Source organism: Panulirus ornatus, chromosome 7, assembly GCF_036320965.1.
Source record: "Panulirus ornatus isolate Po-2019 chromosome 7, ASM3632096v1, whole genome shotgun sequence".
Classification (NCBI taxonomy): domain Eukaryota; kingdom Metazoa; phylum Arthropoda; class Malacostraca; order Decapoda; family Palinuridae; genus Panulirus; species Panulirus ornatus.
This window is the reverse complement of record NC_092230.1, coordinates 2471713-2493256: the sequence shown is the minus strand read 5'-3', so window position 1 is coordinate 2493256 and position 21544 is coordinate 2471713. Positions and strand designations below refer to the sequence as shown.

Here is a 21544-nt window from a genome sequence, read left to right as displayed (position 1 = left end):
AAGTTATTAAATAAATCATTTATCATTTCTATCATTATATCTGGTTTGAAGAAAACTATACCACAGACTTATATATGCAACAAATATTAATCAAATACAACACATTAATTATGGTAATTGTATCATGGGCATGATGGGTCTTGAGTTATGTTAAAATGGTGTTTGCAGTGTTATAGTGATGGTTGATGCCAAGAGCATAAGCAGGACCTCATGTAGGACTGAGAAATGTGTTCCCTTATGGGTTTAAGAGTGGTAGGTTGGAGTTTAAGACTTAGTTAGGAAGTCGGTTGTTTAGAGCTTGTTGGATTATTTCAGGGCTTTATTTGTTGGGAGTGGGGTAGGGGTAATTCTTTATTTCTTGGTGGCTGATGGTTAGTTATAGTAGGGTTTCAGTGGGAGGGGTCCAGTAATATTGCATAGAACTGTGTGCCATGCATGTTAAGGTGGGACTCAATTGGGAGGATCTTTGTTTCACTATCAAGTTGTTGTGTGTCTGTGGTTGCTAAGCACTTAGAGATTGTTCTGAGTGCACTATTTTGTGTGGTTTGTAGTTTTGCTAAATATGTTTTTGAGAGAGCGGAAGACCAGGCAGGTGAAGTATACCTTTAAGTAAATTGTTTGTATAGGATGTTAAGGGGTTCTTTCTCATGTCCAAATCTGGTGCCAGTCAGTGTTCTGAGGATATTTAGTCTATTTGTTGCTATTTTGTTGATGTTACTGGTAAGGAGAGTGAATATTATGTGTATGTCCTATGTGATGCTTAGAAAGGTTAGTTTAGCTCAGTGGGAAAGACTGTCTGTTTAAGGTGACTAGAGGATGTGAGCAGGATTCATGTTTGTCTGGGGTTGAAATAGTGATTGAAAAATTTTGTGGAGATTCAAACATTCTGCTATGGGTGAACCATCATTCCATTTGTATAATTTACTGCTGTATGTTTGATGTTGGCACTATGGTGTAAGGGTGATGTAATGTGACTGTAAGATAGTCTACATACAAAAGCACTTTTTTGTTGAGGTTTCTCTGAGCTAATGGGAGGTCATGTAGGAAGAGACTGAAGAAAGCTGGACAAAGAACTGATCCTTGAGTAAATCCACTTTAGAGTTTAAGTGTCTGAGAGCTAAAGCCACTGTAAGTGACTCTGGCATAGTGGACAGATAGGAAATTGCCCCCATCACTTTTTGTCATCAATGTGGAAGATGGTCAAATACCTTTGGCATGAGGATGTTTCGAGGAACAGTGTCGAATGCTTTGTTGATGTCTACTGCCACTAGCACTGTTCAGGAAGGGGTTATGGTTGGCTGAATCTTCTAGGATATATTGCATGAGCTCAATGTGTAGTGTGATGATGTACACTTGATTAGATATAGCACGCATAGCTTTATGAATAAAGTTAAGCTCTAATACAGGAATGTGCTAAGAACTTGTACCATTTGTTTACTCACCTACACATTCGAGTTGGTCCTCATTGTATCTGTAACCAAAATCACAGGTAGGCTCTCGGTCAATACATCTGAAGCTTCCAACAGAGTTCACACAGGTCTGGGTAGACCTTTCGCATGAATCCACTTTTTCAGCACATTCATCGATATCTAGAGATAATCAAAGAAGACAATATATGATCAATTATTAGTTAGCTAACTGATAAACAGCGACAAATATTAGTTCATCAAATATATGAAGGTTTATATCATTCATTGTTAACATCAACATTTAGAATATAACATCCTGTTCTGAACAGTAATTCTGAGTGGGAAGAAGTCTGAAGCTCTAATGTGACAGAATGTAAGCTGACCAACTGCTTGCCCATGATAACAGACACCAATCATCCAGTGGTATAAAAATCATGCCAAAAAGTGCATGGTAGGCTACGAAGTTGAATCAATTGCCATGCACCAACTAACATGTTTCACACTCATTCAGCCCCAACACACAGGAAGGAACAATCAGGATGGTAAAGATGGCAGAGACACTCATTCCTTGGAAATGGTAAAATTCTAATGGTGGGAATTTCGTTTACAAGGTAATTGAATGCAAAAGTTTAGATTCTTGTGGAGACAGAGAAAATGGAGACACAAATTCTTGTCTTAGACAAACAAAAGCATAGAAAATGAACATGCCAAATACGATACAATAACTGGAAAAAAGGATCACGAAATCTCTGATTTTCTATATGCAGTTAAAGAGGAGACGTGGGGGCATAGAATAGAGACATGACTTGAAAAATATAACCATGGCAACTCATACCTAAACATCTCTGAGAATTGGAGGAGGTAAATGGAGAAATTGTATCAGGTTGTAATGAGTGAGAGTTTTAAAGGATTACTAAATGTGTTTGATAATATGGTGGCACATGTAGGGTGCTTGGTCAAGGAGATATGCAAGTGAGAGTCTTGGATTTTGGTTTGGTGAAGAGGGAAGAGGCAGTGAAAGCCTTGCATAAGATGAAATGTGGCAAGGCAACTGGAGTGGATGGTAATGCAGTTAAGTTTCTTAAGAAAGGGCATGATTGTACTGTTGATTGGTCAGTTAGAATTTACAATGCATGTATGAATCACTGTGAGGTGCCTAAGGATTAGCAAAATGGATATATAGTGCCATTGTATAAAGAAAGAGGAACAGGTGTGAATATTCAAACTACAGAGGTATAAGCTTACTGAATGTACCTGGTAAGTTGTTTGGATGAGTTGCAACTGAGAGGGTGAAGGCATGTACAGATCCTCAGACTGGGGAGGAACAATGTGGTTTCAGGAGTGGCAGAGAATGTCTGGATCAGGTGTACATCTTAAAGAATGTGTGAAAAATACTTAGAGAACAGAAGGATTTAAACATGGTATTAATAAATCTAAAGAAAGCATATGTTAAGATTGATAGAGATGCATTTTGGAAGGTCTTATGAATATATGGCGAGTTAGGAAAGCTACTAGAAGCAACAAGAAATTTTGATCAAGGGTTTAAAGGCTGTGTACAAGTAGGAAGAGAGAAGAGTGAATGGTTTCAGGTGAAGGCTTGTCTGTAGCAGGGGTGTGTGATGTCATCGTGGCTGTTTAATTTGTTTACAGATGGAGTGGTAATGGAAATAAAAAAAAAAAAAAAGGGCCAGGAGAAAGGGAAGAGTCTGTAAAAGGTTAGGGGGTCTTGGAAGTCAGTTGTTGTTTGCTAATGACAACACTGGTGGCAGATTAAATTGAGAAACTGCAAAGGTTGGTGCCTGAGTTTGGGAGAGTGTGTGCAAAAGGAGGAGGTTAAGAGTAATTGTGAATAAAAGCAAGGTATTAGATTTAGCAGGGCAGAGTGACAGGTTAGTTGGGATGTGAATCTGAGAGTCTGAATGGTGAAAAATTGGAGGAAGTGAATTGCTTTAGAAAAGTGTGAAAGAACATGGCAACACATGTGAGGTGGTTTGATCAAGTAAGTGATAAAAGGGTAAGAGAGAGGAGTGGTAATAAGAAGAGTATGCCTGCGAGAGCTGTACAGGATATGCTGAAATGGTTTGGACATATAGAGAGAATAACTGAGGAGATGTTGACAAAGGGAATACATGTCAAAGGTGGAGGGGAAAAACAGGAAAGATACCAAATTGGAGATGGTAGGATGGCGTTAAAAAGATTTTGAGTGTTCGAGACCTGAACATGTAGTAGGGTGAAAGGAAATTTAGAGCAATGTGGTATAGAAGGGGGGGGGGGTGACATGCTGTCAATGGACATAACCAAAGCATATGAAGCAGCTGGGGAAATTACAGAAAGGTGTGTGGGACCTGGTTTTGGATAGTATTCTGTGGTTTCGAGGATGGATGCAAGTGAATAAGGCCTTTCTTCATCTTTACCTGGCACGACCTTGCTAATGTGGGTAACGATGAACAAGCAAGAAAAATTACATATTAACATATTCTTATTCATTCAAGTGATGGTTGGTTTAAATGTGAAGTTGAGTAATGTGGCAGTTGAGAATATAATTGAGGGATATGGAGTATTCAGTTTTATGAATCAAAATGGTTAACAGCTGGTAAAGTTGTGTGCTGAAAAAGGGCTGGTGATTGGGAATACCTGGTTTAAAAAGAGGAACGTAAACAAGTATATATATGTAAGTAGGAAAGGTTGTCAGCGGGCATTATTGGTTTACATATCAGCCGATAGGCATGCAAAAGAGAAACTTGGATGTATATGAGCTGAGAGGGGCAGCTGGTAGGAAGCCTGATTATTATCTTGCGAAGGTGATGATTTGTAGAGGTAATCAGAAAAGGGTAGTGAGCAGTAGGATGAAGAGATAAAGTTGTTATTGAAAGAGAAAAAAGAGGTGTTGGGGAATGCCAATGACTGGGTGATGTATGAGAGAAAGCAGAAGGAGGTCAAGGGTAAGGAGCAGGGGTTGAAAAAGAGGGCAAATGAGAGGTGAGGTGAACAAGTATCAGTAAACTTTAGTATGAATCAGATCTTTTGGAAAGAGGTTAATCACATAAGAAAAACAAGAGAACAAAAAAAAAGGGTGAAGGGGAAAAAGGGGAAGTGGTAAAAGGTAGTGATGAAGTGAGGATGAACTGGAGTGGGTATTCTGAAGGACTGTTTAATGTGTTTGATGACAGAGAAGTAAATTAGGGTGTTTGGGTGAGGGTGGTATGCCAAGATGGTATGCAAAGATGAGATGCTGTAAGGCAGCTGGAGTGGATGGCAATGCAGATGAAATCATTAAGAAAGGGGGTGACTGTGTTGTTGTTTGGTTGGTCAGGATTTTCAAAGCACTGTATGAATGGATCATGGTGAGGTGCCATAAGATTTGTTGAATGCATGTACAGTGCGACTGTTAAATGGCAAGGGGGATAAAGCTGAGAGTTCAAACTACAAAGTTATAAGTATATTGAAAGTACCTGCATAAACTGTATGGGAAGGTATTGATTGAGATGGCGAAGACATGTACAGAGCATTAGAGTGGGAAGGAGAAGTGCAGTTTCAGAAATGGTAGAGGATGTGTTGATCAAGTGTTTGCTCTAATGAATGTGTGTGAGAAATACTTAGAAAAACAAATGGATTTGGGGGTGCCATTCATGGATCTGGAGAAAGCATATGGGAGGGTTGATAGAGATGCCTTGAGGAAGGTCTCAGGAATATACAGTATGGGAGGGAAGCTCCTAGAACAAGTGAGAAGTTTTTATAAAAAGTGTAAGGGATGTGTACAAATAGGAAGAGAGGAGAGTGAATGGTTCTAAGTGAAGGTTGGTCAGTGGCAGGGTTGTTTGATGTCACCATGGTTGTTCAGTTTGCTTATGGATGGGGTGGTAAGGGGGGTAAAAGTGAGAGTCTTGGAGAGAGGAGTGAGTGTGCAAACTTTAGAAGATGAGAGGTCTGGGAGGTGAGACAGTTGTTGTTTGCTGACGATAAAGCATTAGTGGCAGATTCAAGTGAGACTTTGCAGAAGTTAGTGACTGAGTTTGGAAAAGTGGGTGCAAGGTAGCTGAGAGTAAATATGAATAAAAGCAAGCTTATTAGGTATAGTATGGTTGAAGGACAGGTTATCTGGGATGTGAGTTTGAATAAAGAATAATTGGTGGAAGTGAATTGTTTTTAATACCTGAAAAATCCACCTATGTTTCAAGTACACCTTATACACATAGCTTGAAGGTAATTCATTAAATATTTTTAATATCTGTACTTGAAACAAAGTTTGTGTAGCAATGAACTATTAGAAAGCTAAGGTGTCACAACCTCAGCTGCCCATGTGGACAATCTGTGGTTGTTTGGCATCACCTTCATTCCTGACTCTGAATTTATATACTATTTATAAGCAATCATTTTCTTACTCACACATAAGTACTTAACAGTAAAAAATATGAAATACCAATCATACAATGAAAAATAATGAGTTTAGGTGTTGAATTTTCCACTTGTAATGTCATGTCGCCACTCAGAAACTTTCGGATTTTGGAGCATTTCAGATTTAGGATTTTTGGATTACGGATGCTCAACCTGTAATGGGTATGGCTGAATGAATAGTAGTTCCAACAATATCATATGGGCTCTGCAGAGGACAGTGGATGTGTTGGAAATGAAATGTCTGAGGACATGTGAAGTGGGAGGTGATTTAATTGTGTAAGTTATGAAAGGGTAAAAGTGAGGTGTGGTAATAAAAAGAGTGTGGATGAAAGAGCTAAAGATGGTGTGCAGAAATGGTTGAACGTATTGAGAGAATGATCAAAGAAAGGTTGATAAAGAGGATACATGTGGAGAGAACAAGGAGAATGGGGTGACCATATTGAAGATGGAAGGATAAACTGAAAAAGAGTTTGAGCAATCAGGGCAGAAACATGCAGGAGGTTGAAAAGTGTGCATGGGTTAGAGTGAATTGGAATGATACGGCATACTGGGGTCAATGTGCTGTTAATGGACTGAACCAGGGCATGTGAACCAACTGGGGTAAATCATGGAATGGTCTGTGAGGCATGATTGTGCATAAGGTGTGGTTTTGAAGCATTACACAACAGCTAGAGAATGGATGTAAGCAGATCAGGCCTTTGTCTGTTCTTAGCACTTCCTCACTAATGTGGGGGAAAGAGTGATCAAGTATGAAAAAATATTCATACAAGCAGTCTACATATTTCAGCAGTCTCTGTGTATGGTACACCCAGATATGTGATGTAGGACCATCATAACCTTTACAAATGTAGTACATTTGGCACTTTTCATAAAAAAGATACAACAGCATCACTTTTTTAACCTACCAATGAAAGGGCTATTCTCTTCTGAAATGTACATTATATAAAATAATATAAAGAATCTTCACTTCCATTTATAGTAAGTTTATCATATGAATAAATGTTCAAGCTGTAACTGTGCCCCTAATGCCATATATATAAATACATTTTATTGTTCAATTATGGTAAAACCTCTGTTACCTGAAATGCTTGGGAAATAAGCGTTTTGGAAAAAAAATGGTTACTTGACTTTTACTTGTAATATAATGAATAATTCAGAAATTGCCCATCCCTCAAGTATGCAGGGATTATGTTCTGCATAAATCTGGCACAAAGAGAAATTGCATATAGCACAACAATAAACTTACAGAGAAAAAGGAATGTGTGCTGCAGCTTCACGATCAGCACCGGTGGATTCCCCTATTACCTTTATGTTATGTAGCTCTTGAGGTTGAAGAAAAATGATCTAGCCATCATTTACTTGCATGAAATTGCTCTAGCTCAATTAGATTGCCTTCTTTGGATAAATGCTCATAAATCTTCAGAATTAAAAAGCTGAATCTCAACAGATTAATGATTACTTACCTGTAATATATACAAGTAAAACAATTATCAAATATTAAGATTAATACAGAAATGAACTGAGCTGAATATTATCTTAAGTATACATTCCAAAGAAGTATCATATCATAATACCCAGGAATTTGTCTTCTATATCAGACATTCAAACACTTACCTGAATTGTGCAACTAGGAAAAGGTCCTTAAATAGCATGTACAAAAATAAGCAGATACAACAAGGAAGGCACAACAGCACTGCTGATACATCCCGACTAAAAGCACCAACTTGTCCAAACAAATCTGCCTTAAACAAATATTTCTACTTGATTTCACTATCTCCATGTAAACATCATCAGCTACACCACACTAAACATATAAAACTTTCCCTATCATGGCAGAACACTAAAATACATTCAAACAATTATATGTACAATGCTATTTCACCAAAACTTTTAAAAGCATAAAGTTAAATAAGTTTATTTTCAACATATCAATCAACATCAAATACTTGGTTCACATTAAAAAATCACATATATAAAATAATCATCCTTATTCATCATCATTAGAAAATGCTATAACTGCCTAATAGTCAAGAATCAGTACATATAATTCATGTCCCCTAATTCCTGCAAATCTAACAGCAACTTTATGCAAGTTATTAGCCCTTTTGGTGTGCAAATGATTTTTTCAGCCTCTTCTGATAGGCAAAAAAATACTTATCTTTTAAAAGAAGACTCACAAATTTATAATTTATTTCTATCAAGAATCAATATTTAGCTATTCCTAATTTAACATTAACTTATCATCTACTGGATTGGCTAATCCTCAGTATGCAACTAGATATTCACTTACATTTCCTCATTTTTCTTATCTAAACATTTAGATGCAGAAATCCTATCAAAACCATTTCTCTCAAATCAATTCAAATTTAGCCATTTGTAGTTTACAAAAAACACATAACTTACCAGATTGGCCAATCCTAAGAATGAGAGACAGTTGGTGCTACAACAGGCAGTGGGCACTATGGGACGCGGTGGAAGCCACAGATGTTGCGAGGTCCAAGAAAAGGTACACAACCCCCTATCATGGTCACTATCAGATTCCTGAAGCTCATACACTGTTTGGGTTACCATCTATGACCAGCCAATAGGGCTTATGATGCAAAACAGAGCAGCAGGTAGTACCTACCCCTGCTGCTACTATTGTGTAGTAACAGACACAGGTCGCAGGCAACCATCAACCAGGGAAGTACTACCGTCTGGGATTTGGGATGGAGAGTGGCAGTGGGATGGTGAGCCAGCATTGTGGTGTTTGTTATGAAACCTCCTTCGGGATTAGATCACTATCTTTTTTTTTCATTGCCTTATCCACACATGGGGGTTGCTAGCATTCAATCTCAACTCTATGTCCTCTTTTTTCATAAAAAACACTATACAACACATAATTCACATATATATATTCATTTCCTTTCATATTTTCCTCACTTTTCAGTATTTCAAAATATGTTATTGCCTCTATCAAATATTTCTCTGGCACCACTTTGAAGAGGCACCATTGGTCAAGAGGAGTTAAGCAGATCCCAGGGCACATTTGACTGCTATTAAAGTATTGGGATCTACTACAGCTCTAGACCTGGTTCTTCTTTTATATATTTCTGCAACATTTGCAGACTTTATTCTAAGTTTACTTCTATTGAATGACACCTATTTTATTCATTTACCTATTTTTCATATAGACTGACATAGCACAGGCAAATAACATCCCTAATTAAAGCCATTTTGAGTGAAAGAAAAAAGTTAAAGTTTAAGAAAGTAGAAATCAATCAGGGCTATGCAAGTGTTCATAAGCCAGACTCTTAAAGGAAAAAAGGTTATATGAAGAAAGAAAAGACCAAGGAAGAGAATTCCACAGATTCACTGTTCAGGGGAGGGAGGTATCATAACTGCCATTCCTTAAGTGGTCAGTCTCCACACAGAAGCTGTAGAAAGCAGCATTCAAGCATGTGCCAATGGTTCAAAGCTTGGGGCTGGGAACACATACAATCAATTCACTTGAAAAATTGCCAAAATAATATCTATAGAACAGAGAAAGAGTGGCAATGTTACGGCATACAGTCAGAGAAGATTGAAGTGAGATGATGCCAAGAGAATTAATGAGGAAGATTTATAATTCCACTCTAGTTAACAGAGAGTAGGAGGATTAGCCACCCCAGATGCATGAGCAGTATTTAATACTTTGGCAAATAAAAGCCATGAAGATGTGAAACAGCTGCTTACAAGAAAATGATTATGAAATCTATTCAACACTCTCAGCTTTTGGGAAACAGACTTTTGTGATGTTGATCATGTGGAGCTACCAGGATAGGATGGAGCCCTTGCCATGATGTGTCCAATCGGTAGAGCCATGGCTTTGGCTTTCGATGCAGCTGCAGGCCGAACACTGCCCGCTGAATACTGGCTGGAGTCTATGCCCGACAGAGAAAGCACTGTTCGAATCCACCTTGCAACAGTGTCCAACTGAACTTAATAACCTTGATCTTATTCACATTTACTCGCAGCTTTCTCCTTTCACACACTTTACCAAACTCAGTCACCAACTTCTGCATTTTCTCGCCCGAATCAGCCATCAGCGCTGTATCATCAGCGAACAACAACTGACTCACTTCCCAAGACCTCTCATCTACAACAGACTGCATACTTGCCCCTCTCTCCAAAACTGAGGATAGGTCAGAAATAATACTTCCCATTTATTCACTGCGTGTCATAGAAGGTGACTAAAAGGGGAGGGAGCGGGGGGCTGGAAATCCTCCCCTCTCGCTTTTAATTTTCCAAAAGAAGGAACAGAAAAGAGACTAAGTGAGGATATTCCATCTTAGGTGTAGTTCTCGGTTCTTAACACTACCTCGCTAATGCAAAAATGGTGAATATGTATTAAAGGGTGAGGGGATGCTATTTCCTGTATGGTGGGATAGCTAAAGGAATGAATGATGGCAAGCATGAAAATATGTATGTGTACATATATATATATATATATATATATATATATATATATATATATATATATATATATATATATATATATAGAGGTTGAACCATTATGTGACATTCATTTTATTCATTCATTTCAAGCTAGAAGTTTCAGTTTTCTAAATTGTTTCTTACATTTCTCATATGTATATATATGTATGTGTGTGTGTGTGTATATGTGCGTATGTATGTGTATGTGTGTGTATGTGTATATGTATATATATATGTATATTATCCCTGGGGATAGGGGTGAAAGAATACTTCCCACGTATTCCTCGCGTGTCGTAGAAAGCGACTAGAGGGGACGGGAGCGGGGGGCCAGAAATCCTCCCCTCCTTGTATTAACTTTCTAAAATGGGAAACAGAAGAAGGAGTCACGCGGGGAGTGCTCATCCTCCTCGAAGCCTCAGAGTGGGGTGCCTAAATGTGTGTGGATGTAACCAAGATGTGAAAAAAGGAGAGATAGGTAGTATGTTTGAGGAAAGGAACCTGGATGTTTTGGCTCTGAGTGAAACGAAGCTCAAGGGTAAAGGGGAAGAGTGGTTTGGGAATGTCTGGGGAGTAAAGTCAGGGGTTAGTGAGAGGACAAGAGCAAGGGAAGGAGTAGCAATACTCCTGAATCAGGAGTTGTGGGAGTATGTGATAGAGTGTAAGAAAGTAAATTCTCGATTAATATGGGTAAAACTGAAAGTTGATGGAGAGAGATGGGTGATTATTGGTGCACATGCACCTGGGCATGAGAAGAAAGATCAAGAGAGGCAAGTGTTTTGGGAGCAGCTGAATGAGTGTGTTAGTGGTTTTGATGCACGAGACCGGGTCATAGTGATGGGTGATTTGAATGCAAAGGTGAGTAATGTGGCAGTTGAGGGAATAATTGGTATACATGGGGTGTTCAGTGTTGTAAATGGAAATGGTGAAGAGCTTGTAGATTTATGTGCTGAAAAAGGACTGATGATTGGGAATACCTGGTTTAAAAAGCGAGATATACATAAGTATACTTATGTAAGTAGGAGAGATGGCCAGAGAGCGTTATTGGATTACGTGTTAATTGACAGGCGTGCGAAAGAGAGACTTTTGGATGTTAATGTGCTGAGAGGTGCAACTGGAGGGATGTCTGATCATTATCTTGTGGAGGCGAAGGTGAAGATTCGTATGGGTTTTCAGAAAAGAAGAGTGAATGTTGGGGTGAAGAGGGTGGTGAGAGTAAGTGAGCTTGAGAAGGAGACCTGTGTGAGGAAGTACCAGGAGAGACTGAGTACAGAATGGAAAAAGGTGAGAACAATGGAAGTAAGGGGAGTGGGGGAGGAATGGGATGTATTTAGGGAATCAGTGATGGATTGCGCAAAAGATGCTTGTGGCATGAGAAGAGTGGGAGGTGGGTTGATTAGAAAGGGTAGTGAGTGGTGGGATGAAGAAGTAAGAGTATTAGTGAAAGAGAAGAGAGAGGCATTTGGACGATTTTTGCAGGGAAAAAATGCAATTGAGTGGGAGATGTATAAAAGAAAGAGACAGGAGGTCAAGAGAAAGGTACAAGAGGTGAAAAAAGGGCAAATGAGAGTTGGGGTGAGAGAGTATCATTAAATTTTAGGGAGAATAAAAAGATGTTCTGGAAGGAGGTAAATAAAGTGCGTAAGGCAAGGGAGCAAATGGGAACTTCAGTGAAGGGCGCAAATGGGGAGGTGATAACAAGTAGTGGTGATGTGAGAAGGAGATGGAGTGAGTATTTTGAAGGTTTGTTGAATGTGTTTGATGATAGAGTGGCAGATATAGGGTGTTTCGGTCGAGGTGGTGTGCAAAGTGAGAGGGTTAGGGAAAATGATTTGGTAAACAGAGAAGAGGTAGTGGAAGCTTTGCGGAAGATGAAAGCCAGCAAGGCAGCAGGTTTGGATGGTATTGCAGTGGAATTTATTAAAAAAGGGGGTGACTGTATTGTTGACTGGTTGGTAAGGTTATTTAATGTATGTATGACTCATGGTGAGGAGCCTGAGGATTGGCGGAATGCGTGCATAGTGCCATTGTACAAAGGCAAAGGGGATAAGAGTGAGTGCTCAAATTACAGAGGTATAAGTTTGTTGAGTATTCCTGGTAAATTATATCGGAGGGTATTGATTGAAAGGGTGAAGGCATGTACAGAGCATCAGATTGGGGAGGAGCAGTGTGGTTTAAGAAGTGGTAGAGGATGTGTGGATCAGGTGTTTGCTTTGAAGAATGTATGTGAGAAATACTTAGAAAAGCAAATGGATTTGTATGTAGCATTTATGGATCTGGAGAAGGCATATGATAGAGTTGATAGAGATGCTCTGTGGAAGGTATTAAGAATATATGGTGTGGGAGGAAAGTTGTTAGAAGCAGTGAAAAGTTTTTATCGAGGATGTAAGGCATGTGTACGTGTAGGAAGAGAGGAAAGTGATTGGTTCTCAGTGAATGTAGGTTTGCGGCAGGGGTGTGTGATGTCTCCATGGTTGTTTAATTTGTTTATGGATGGGGTTGTTAGGGAGGTAAATGCAAGAGTTTTGGAAAGAGGGGCAAGTATGAAGTCTGTTGGGGATGAGAGAGCTTGGGAAGTGAGTCAGTTGTTGTTCGCTGATGATACAGCGCTGGTGGCTGATTCATGTGAGAAACTGCAGAAGCTGGTGACTGAGTTTGGAAAAGTGTGAGGAAGAAGAAAGTTAAGAGTAAATGTGAATAAGAGCAAGGTTATTAGGTACAGTAGGGTTGAGGGTCAAGTCAATTGGGAGGTGAGTTTGAATGGAGAAAAACTGGAGGAAGTGAAGTGTTTTAGATATCTGGGAGTGGATCTGGCAGCGGATGGAACCATGGAAGCGGAAGTGGATCATAGGGTGGGGGAGGGGGCGAAAATCCTGGGGGCCTTGAAGAATGTGTGGAAGTCAAGAACATTATCTCGGAAAGCAAAAATGGGTATGTTTGAAGGAATAGTGGATCCAACAATGTTGTATGGTTGCGAGGCGTGGGCTATGGATAGAGTTGTGCGCAGGAGGATGGATGTGCTGGAAATGAGATGTTTGAGGACAATGTGCGGTGTGAGGTGGTTTGATCGAGTGAGTAACGTAAGGGTAAGAGAGATGTGTGGAAATAAAAAAAGCGTGGTTGAGAGAGCAGAAGAGGGTGTTTTGAAGTGGTTTGGGCACATGGAGAGGATGAGTGAGGAAAGATTGACCAAGAGGATATATGTGTCGGAGGTGGAGGGAACAAGGAGAAGAGGGAGACCAAATTGGAGGTGGAAAGATGGAGTGAAAAAGATTTTGTGTGATCGGGGCCTGAACATGCAGGAGGGTGAAAGGAGGGCAAGGAATAGAGTGAATTGGAGCGATGTGGTATACCGGGGTTGACGTGCTGTCAGTGGATTGAATCAAGGCATGTGAAGCGTGTGGGGTAAACCATGGAAAGCTGTGTAGGTGTGTATATTTGCGTGTGTGGATGTATGTATATACATGTGTATGGGAGGGGTTGGGCCATTTCTTTCGTCTGTTTCCTTCCGCTACCTCGCAAACGCGGGAGACAGCGACAAAGTATAATAAAAAAAGTAATAAAAAATATATATATATATATATATATATATATATATATATATATATATATATATATATATATATATATATATATATATATATTTTTTTTTTTTTATACTTTATACGACACGCTGGGAATACGTGGGAAGTATTCTTTCTCCCCTATCCCCAGGGAATATTTCTTAGTTATATATCACTATTATACTTAATCGCCGTCTCCTGCATCAGCGAGGTAGTGCAAGGAAATAGATGAGGAATGGCCTAACCCACCCACATACACTCATATATATATACATATACGCCCATACACGCACATATACATACATAAACAGACATATACATATATACACATGTACATACTCATACTTGCTGCCTTCATCCATTCCTGTCACCACCCACCCCATGAAATAGCAGAAGATTGTTTGTGTAGACTGACGCCAATAGCATCATTTTACATAAGCACAGGCTGAAGCAAATAGCATGAAAATGTTAAGCAACATCATGGGTAGGTGTTCAACTTTCATGCTAAAGGTATTAAAACTGTATTCACAGGAATCTAACACTATGCCTTCCAAAAGAATAAAAATGATTTGCAACATCTAAATTAAGAATATTTGATACTGTCCATGATAAACCTTTGTAGCTTTGTACAATTTCTTATTCAAAACGTAAAGTCACACTTCATGAAATGTATTTGTTTTTACAGGAGTCCACTAACCAAATATCTAGAAATTTAGCATTCTATAAAAGAAAAAATCTCAAAATTGTTACAATTAATCAAGAAGTAAAGCCTAATATGCTTACAAAGGAAACATACCCTTACAACGCCTTTCAAGAGCGTTGTACCTGAAGCCTTTGGTGCAGGAGGTAGGTGATCCCCGACATATATATCTACCATACTGGTTGAAACAGCGTTCACCTTCATGACAGTCATGAGTACCTTCTACGCATTCATCCACATCTGAGGCAAACATGTGATTAAAAAGTGTGAAGAAAGTTTTGGAAAAATATCTAAATATAATACATGCATGACAGTCATCTACATATTCAAAAGATTTAGGAAAAAGTAAGCAAAAATATATGGGAGTCTTACTGATTATCAACAATCTTCAGTTGAGAAAATTCAACATTTAATCAATAAAATGATGCAGTAAATTGTACATCTCACAAATTTTCTCTAAACAGTTTCATTCAGTAGTTTCTTACCTAATGGGTGAATTAATAACCACATACTTATGCAGAAAAATGCACAAATCAAAATAATTCTTGCATCTTCAGTTTGATTTCCCTATTTCATGCTTACCTAAATTATCTCAATTGTTATAAGAATATGCATCAACCTCTCAAATTCACATGCTCAGCTGGGTGGGTGACTATATTGATTATTGCGCTAACTAACATTCCCATACATGAAGATCATTCTGTAGGCAAGACCTACTGAAGACAATTCTGTTGAGAAACGTATGAAAAATACAATTTACTGTACAGGTACATCACTGAATTTTTGGCAAATGATGGTTTGGCACCTACTTTAGTCCAAACAAAATTATGTGAGGGAATTTAAAATTACCACAGCCACCAGAATAGTTACTGGGCACCTACAGATGGCGTTGTGTGTAGGGCGTGCTTATTCACATTCTTTACACTGGACCTGTTGGTGGTGATACCACAATTCTGTGAGATTCTTGGCTTACTTTGCTCAAATTTAACCCTAGCTATGGTTTCTAAGACATATGAGAGTGTCAGTCGTATTGTCAAAAGTAAACACCAGTCCATATCGATCCAAGATAAAGTAGAACTGTTGAAAAAAATAGATCGTGGGGTTTTGGTGCGTAAGCTGTATGACATCTACAGTATTGGTTCATCAACTGTTTTTGATATAAAGAAGCAAAGGGAGAAAATACTGAAATTCTATGTAGACCTTTGATTCCAAGAAGCAAATGACGATTAGAAAAACTATGAAAGATGGTAAGGGTAATGAGCACGATCGAGTGATGATGAAATTGTTTCAACAATGTTCGAGTGGACTTGTCAGGTAGCATGATAATGGACCAGGCTTAGTTGTTCCATTATGAACTTAAACTACAACATGAGCATGACTATAATGAAGAATGACTTCAAAGATTCAAGAAGCATCATGGAATTTCCATGAATAAAGTGTACGGAAAAAAGCAGTCTGCAAACCACAAAGGAACTGCCGAGTATGTGGACGAATTTGCAAAACTCATAGTTGATGAGCACTTCAGTCCTGAGCAGGTGTATAATGCAGACGAAACTGCATAATGCTGGCGATGCACACCTTGGGAAAACACTAACAACAGAAAATTCAACAACAGAGGATTCAAACAATTTAGGGACAGACTTACCATCTTAGGGTGCTCAAGCATTTAATATTTGTTTAATTTACATTTCTAGCAGTCCATGGTATACTTTAGACACATGAAAGATGTACAATTAGTGGGTTAGAGGTGTGTTGATGAATTATTATTATTATGTGACCACGGCTGGTCTGGCTAAATGGTTAATCTGGCAAGGCATTGGAAACAAGACTGCCAGAAAATCGGTGGTGTACCTGAATTATACTATTCTCCATCCTTTATAGTGAATGACCTCATATGAGATCCTCTTAAGTGGAAGCAATTGATCTCTTATAAGGATCAGTTCTTGGTACCACTGCCTCCGTTCCTGAGGCAAAACATACGACAATCAATACTTCAGGTAGGAACACATACGTCCTTTCCAGACACTAAAGTCTAAACTATTTCCTTATGCTGGAAAGTATCTGTGGATTTGCCATAGATGCCTGTTCAAGATATATGCTCTCTTATCATAAAATGATTTAGTAAGAGTGATTTCTACTGTAAAACCATCAGTAATCACATTTGTGACAACACAATTACAAAAATACCACAGAACTCAGTGTCTGAAACTACTCATTTAAAGCCTCAAATGCTTGGCAGCAGTGTAGCACTCATATAAGATGACTCAGGAGGTTGAAATGTATATACTTTTAATCTGAAAATTTCACTGTAGTTGCTCATAAGAATAAAGAATTAAAGAGATATCTTCTTATAAATATTTCTAATGTTTACCTCAAGCGTACCTTAATGAAAGTTATATGTTGAATATTTTGCACCAATGATGATCGCTAATGTTTGGTGGGACCTCTATTTATTTCACCTTATCTTTCCTATATTTTTCTAAATATGAAGACAATTATCAATTCATGCATGAGATGAGAATCTACTGAAGACAAATTTATGGAAAAAATGTATGGAAAATATAATCTACACAATTCTATTTATCGTAAGTTGAATGCTTTAATCCAGTAATAGTTGCTAATGCTTGGCAAGATTTCCTTCTATCTCACAAATTTTCTTCTATAGTTCCCTAAATTCATGGATGATTATCCGTTTATGCATTAGGCCAGAGCAAACTGAAGAGAAATGGGTAGAAAGAATTGTACAAAAAATATAATTCATCATCTCATTTTATTGATTATATGCTCACTGTTCTGAATTGAATTGCTAATACTCAGTATGACTAATTTACAGGGAATAAGGGCAAATGATTGGGATATTTATGGGAGAAAGCAGCAGGAGGTCAAGAGAAAGGTGCAGGGGTTGAAAAAGAGAGCATTTGGGAGGTGGGGTGAGCAAGTATTAGCAAACTTTAGGGAGAATATGAATATGTTTCTGAAGGAGGTTAATATATGCAAAAATTATGAGGACAGATAGGATCATCAGTGAAGGGGCAAAAGAAGAAAAGATAACAGGTAAAGACGACGTAGGGAAGAAATGAAGTGAGCATTTCGAAGGCCTGTTAACTATGATGATAGTTTAGCAGATGTAAGTTTTTAGGCTTGGGTGGTATGCAAAGTGAGACAATCATGAAGGGTGGTTTGGTGAAAAGAGATGAGGAAGTGAAAGCCTTACGTAATATGAAACATGATAAGGTGGCTAGAGTGGAAGGTATTACAATTCAATTTATTATGAAAGTGGGTGGCTGTGTTGTTGAATGGTTACCTAGGATTTTCAATGTATGTATGGATTATGATGAGGTGCCCATGGACTGGTGGAATGCATGTATAGTGCCAATCTATAAAGGCAGGAGGAATAAAGGTAAGTGTTCAAACTACAATGGTATAAGTTTGGTGAATGTACCTGGTAAGTTGTATGGGAGGGTACTGATTGAGAGGGTGAAGGCATATACAAAGCATCAGACTGGGAATGACCAGTGTGGTTTCAGAAGCGGCACAAGGGTACAGGATGTGTGGATCAGGTGTGTGCTTTAGAGAATGTGTGTGAGAAATACTTAGAGAAACAGATGATTTGTATGGGGCATTTGTGGATCTGAAAAAAGCATATGATAGAGTTGATAGAGATGCCTTGTGGAACGTCTTAAGAATTTAGGGCATGGGAGGAGAGCTGCCACAAGGACTGAGAAGTTCTTATGTAAGGTTTAAGGTGTAAGTAAGAAGAGAGGATATTGAATGGTTCTAAATGAAGGCTGGTCTGTGGCAGGGGTGTATGATGTCACCATGGTCATTTAATTTGCTTATGGATTGGGTGGTAAGGAAGGTAAGTGCAAAGGTCTTGGAAAGTGGGACAAGTATGCAGTCTGTATGGGATGAGAGGGCCTGGGAAGTGAGTAAGTTGCTGTTTGTTGAAGATACAGGAACAGTCATTCAATGCAAGATGCATCAGCAAAGCATGAGAGATAGGAAGCTATAAACTTTCCTGTATTGGCAGAAAATTCTTATGAAAAAAATAAAAAGAGAAAATGTAATGAAGAACTTAAATGAGATAAACAATAATCAATACACAAAAAACACTGATGTTTTTTCTAATTTGTATGTAATATCTTAGTATCATCCCTTCCTTCTGCATATGCTATAAGTTCCAACTTACCCACACATCTAAGAGATTCAAGGTCTCTAGTTAAACCCCAAGGACAATCTTTGAGTGCTCTGCATCTATAGCTGCCTACTGTGTTTGTACATGCCTCCTTTGGGACTTGACAAGTATGCTCATCTGTATCACACTCATCTACATCTGTGAAATGTATAAAAATACATATTTACAAACATACACAAATATGTACACAAGTGCATTTACATTTATCTACCTTATCTTTTAGAATTATTTTGCTTTGTTGCTGTCTCCCGCATTAGTGAGGTAACACAAGGAAACAGATGAAAGAATGGCCCAACCCACCCACATACACATGTATATACATACACGTCCACACACGCAAATATACATACCTATACATCTCAATGTATACATATATATACACACACAGACATATACATATATACACATGTGCATAATTCATACTGTCTGCCTTTATTCATTCCCATCGCCATCCCGCCACACATGAAATAACAACCCCCTCCCCCCTCATGTGCGCGAGGTAGCGCTAGGAAAAGTCAAAAAAAGGCCACATTCGTTCACACTCAGTCTCTAGCTGTCATGTAATAATGCAAAGAAACCACAGCTCCCTTTCCACATCCAGGTCCCACAAAACTTTCCATGGTTTACCCCAGACGCTTCACATGCCCTGGTTCAATCCATTGACAGCAAGTCGACCCCTGTATACCACATCATTCCAATTCACTCTATTCCTTGCATGCCTTTCATCCTCCAGCATGTTTAGGCCCCATTCACTCAAAATCTTTTTCACTCCATCTTTCCACCTCTGATTTGGTCTCCCACTTCTCCTCGTTCCCTCCACCTCTGACACATATATCCTCTTGGTCAATCTTTCCTCACTCATTCTCTCCATGTGACCAAACCATTTCAAAACACCCTCTTCTGCTCTCTCAACCACACTCTTTTTATTACCACACATCTCTCTTACCCTATCATTACTTACTCGATCAAACCACCTCACACCACATATTGTCCTCAAACATCTCATTTCCAGCACATCCACCCTCCTCCGCACAACTCTATCCATAGTTCACACCTCGCAACCATATAACATTGTTGGAACCACTATTCCTTCAAACATACCCATTTTTGCTTTCCGAGATAATGTTCTCGACTTCCACACATTCTTCAATGCTCCCAGAACTTTCGCCCCCTCCCCCACCATATGATTCACTTCTGCTTCCATGGTTCCATTCACTGCCAAATCCACTCCCAGATATCTAAAACACTTCACTTCCTCCAATTTTTCTCCATTCAAACTTACCTCCCAAGCATTCCGCCAATCCTCAGGCACTTCACCATGAGTCATACATACATTAAATAACCTTACCAACTAGTCAACAATACAGTCACCCCCTTTTTCAATAAATTCCACTGCAATACCATCCAAACCCACTGCCTTGCCAGCTTTCATCTTCCACAAAGCTTTTACTGCCTCTTCTCTGTTTACCAAATCATTCTCCCTAACCCTCTCACTTTGCACACCACCTTGACCGAAAACATCCTATATCTGCCACTCTATCATCAAACACATTCAACAAACCCTCAAAATTCTCACTCCATCTCCTTCTCACATCACCACTACTTGTTATCACCTCTCCATTAGCCCCGTTCACTGAAGTTCCCATTTGTTCCCTTGTCTTACGCACTTTATTTACCTCCTTCCAAAACATTTTATATTCTCCCTAGAATTTAATGATACTCTCTCACCCCAACTCACATTTGCCCTCTTTTTCACCTCTTGCACCTTTCTCTTGACCTCCTGCCTCTTTCTTTTATACATCTCCCACTCATTTGCATTATTTCCCTGCAAAAATCATCCAAATGCCTCTCTCTTCTCTTTCACTAACAATCCTACTTCTTCATCCTACCACTCACTACCCTTTCTAATCTGCCCACCTCCCATGCTTCTCATGCCACAAGCATCTTTTTCGCAAGCCAAAACTGCTTACCTAAATACATCCCATTCCTCCCCCACTCCCCTTACCTCCTTTTTTCTCACTTTTTTCCATTCTATACTCAGTCTCTCCTGGTACTTCCTCACACAAGTCTCCTTCCCAAGCTCACTTACTCTCACAACTCTCTTCACCCCAACATTCTCTCTATTCTGAAAACCTCTACAAATCTTCACCTTCGCCTCCACAAGATAATGATCAGACATCCCTCCAGTTGCACCTCTCAGCACATTAACATCCAAACGTCTCTCTTTTGCGCACCTATCAATTAACATGTAATCCAATAATGCTCTCTGGCCATCACTCCTACTTACATCCGTATACTTATGTATATCTCTCTTTTTAAACCAGGTATTCCCAATCACCAATCCTTTTTCAGCACATAAATCTACAAGCTCTTCACCATTTCCATTTACAACACTGAACACCCCATGTACACCAATCATTCCCTCAACTGCCACATTACTTACCTTTGCATTCAAATCATCCATCACTATAACCCATTCTTGTGCATCAAAACTACTAACACACTCACTGAGCTGCTCCCAAAACACTTGCCTCTCATGATCTTTCTTCTCATGCCCAGGTACATATGCACCAATAATCACCCATCTCTCTCCATCCACTTTCAGTTTTACCCATATCAATCTAGAGTTTACTTTCTTAGACTATCACATACTCCCACCACTCCTGTTTCAGGTGTAGTGCTACTCCTTGCCTGGGGATAGGGGAGAAAGAATACTTCCCACACATTCCTCACGTGTCGTGGAAGGCGACTAAAGGGAACAGGAGCAGGGGGCTGGAAACCCTCCCCTCCTTGTATCTTAACTTTCTAAAAGGGGAAACAGAAGATTTAT

At 39.0% G+C, this 21544-nt stretch overlaps 1 protein-coding gene across 1 annotated transcript in view; it reads right to left on the bottom strand.

Annotated features, from left to right (window-relative positions):
- Nucleotides 1-21544, bottom strand: part of LOC139749652 (uncharacterized) — a 239300-nt gene that overhangs the window by 76885 nt on the left and 140871 nt on the right. Inside the window, exons 18-20 of the mRNA XM_071663822.1 lie at nt 18709-18852; nt 14616-14759; nt 1443-1589 (exon numbers count right to left, since the gene is read on the bottom strand). Of these exons, the coding sequence (XP_071519923.1) occupies nt 1443-1589; nt 14616-14759; nt 18709-18852 (435 nt within the window). The remainder of the gene's footprint in view (nt 1-1442; nt 1590-14615; nt 14760-18708; nt 18853-21544) is intronic.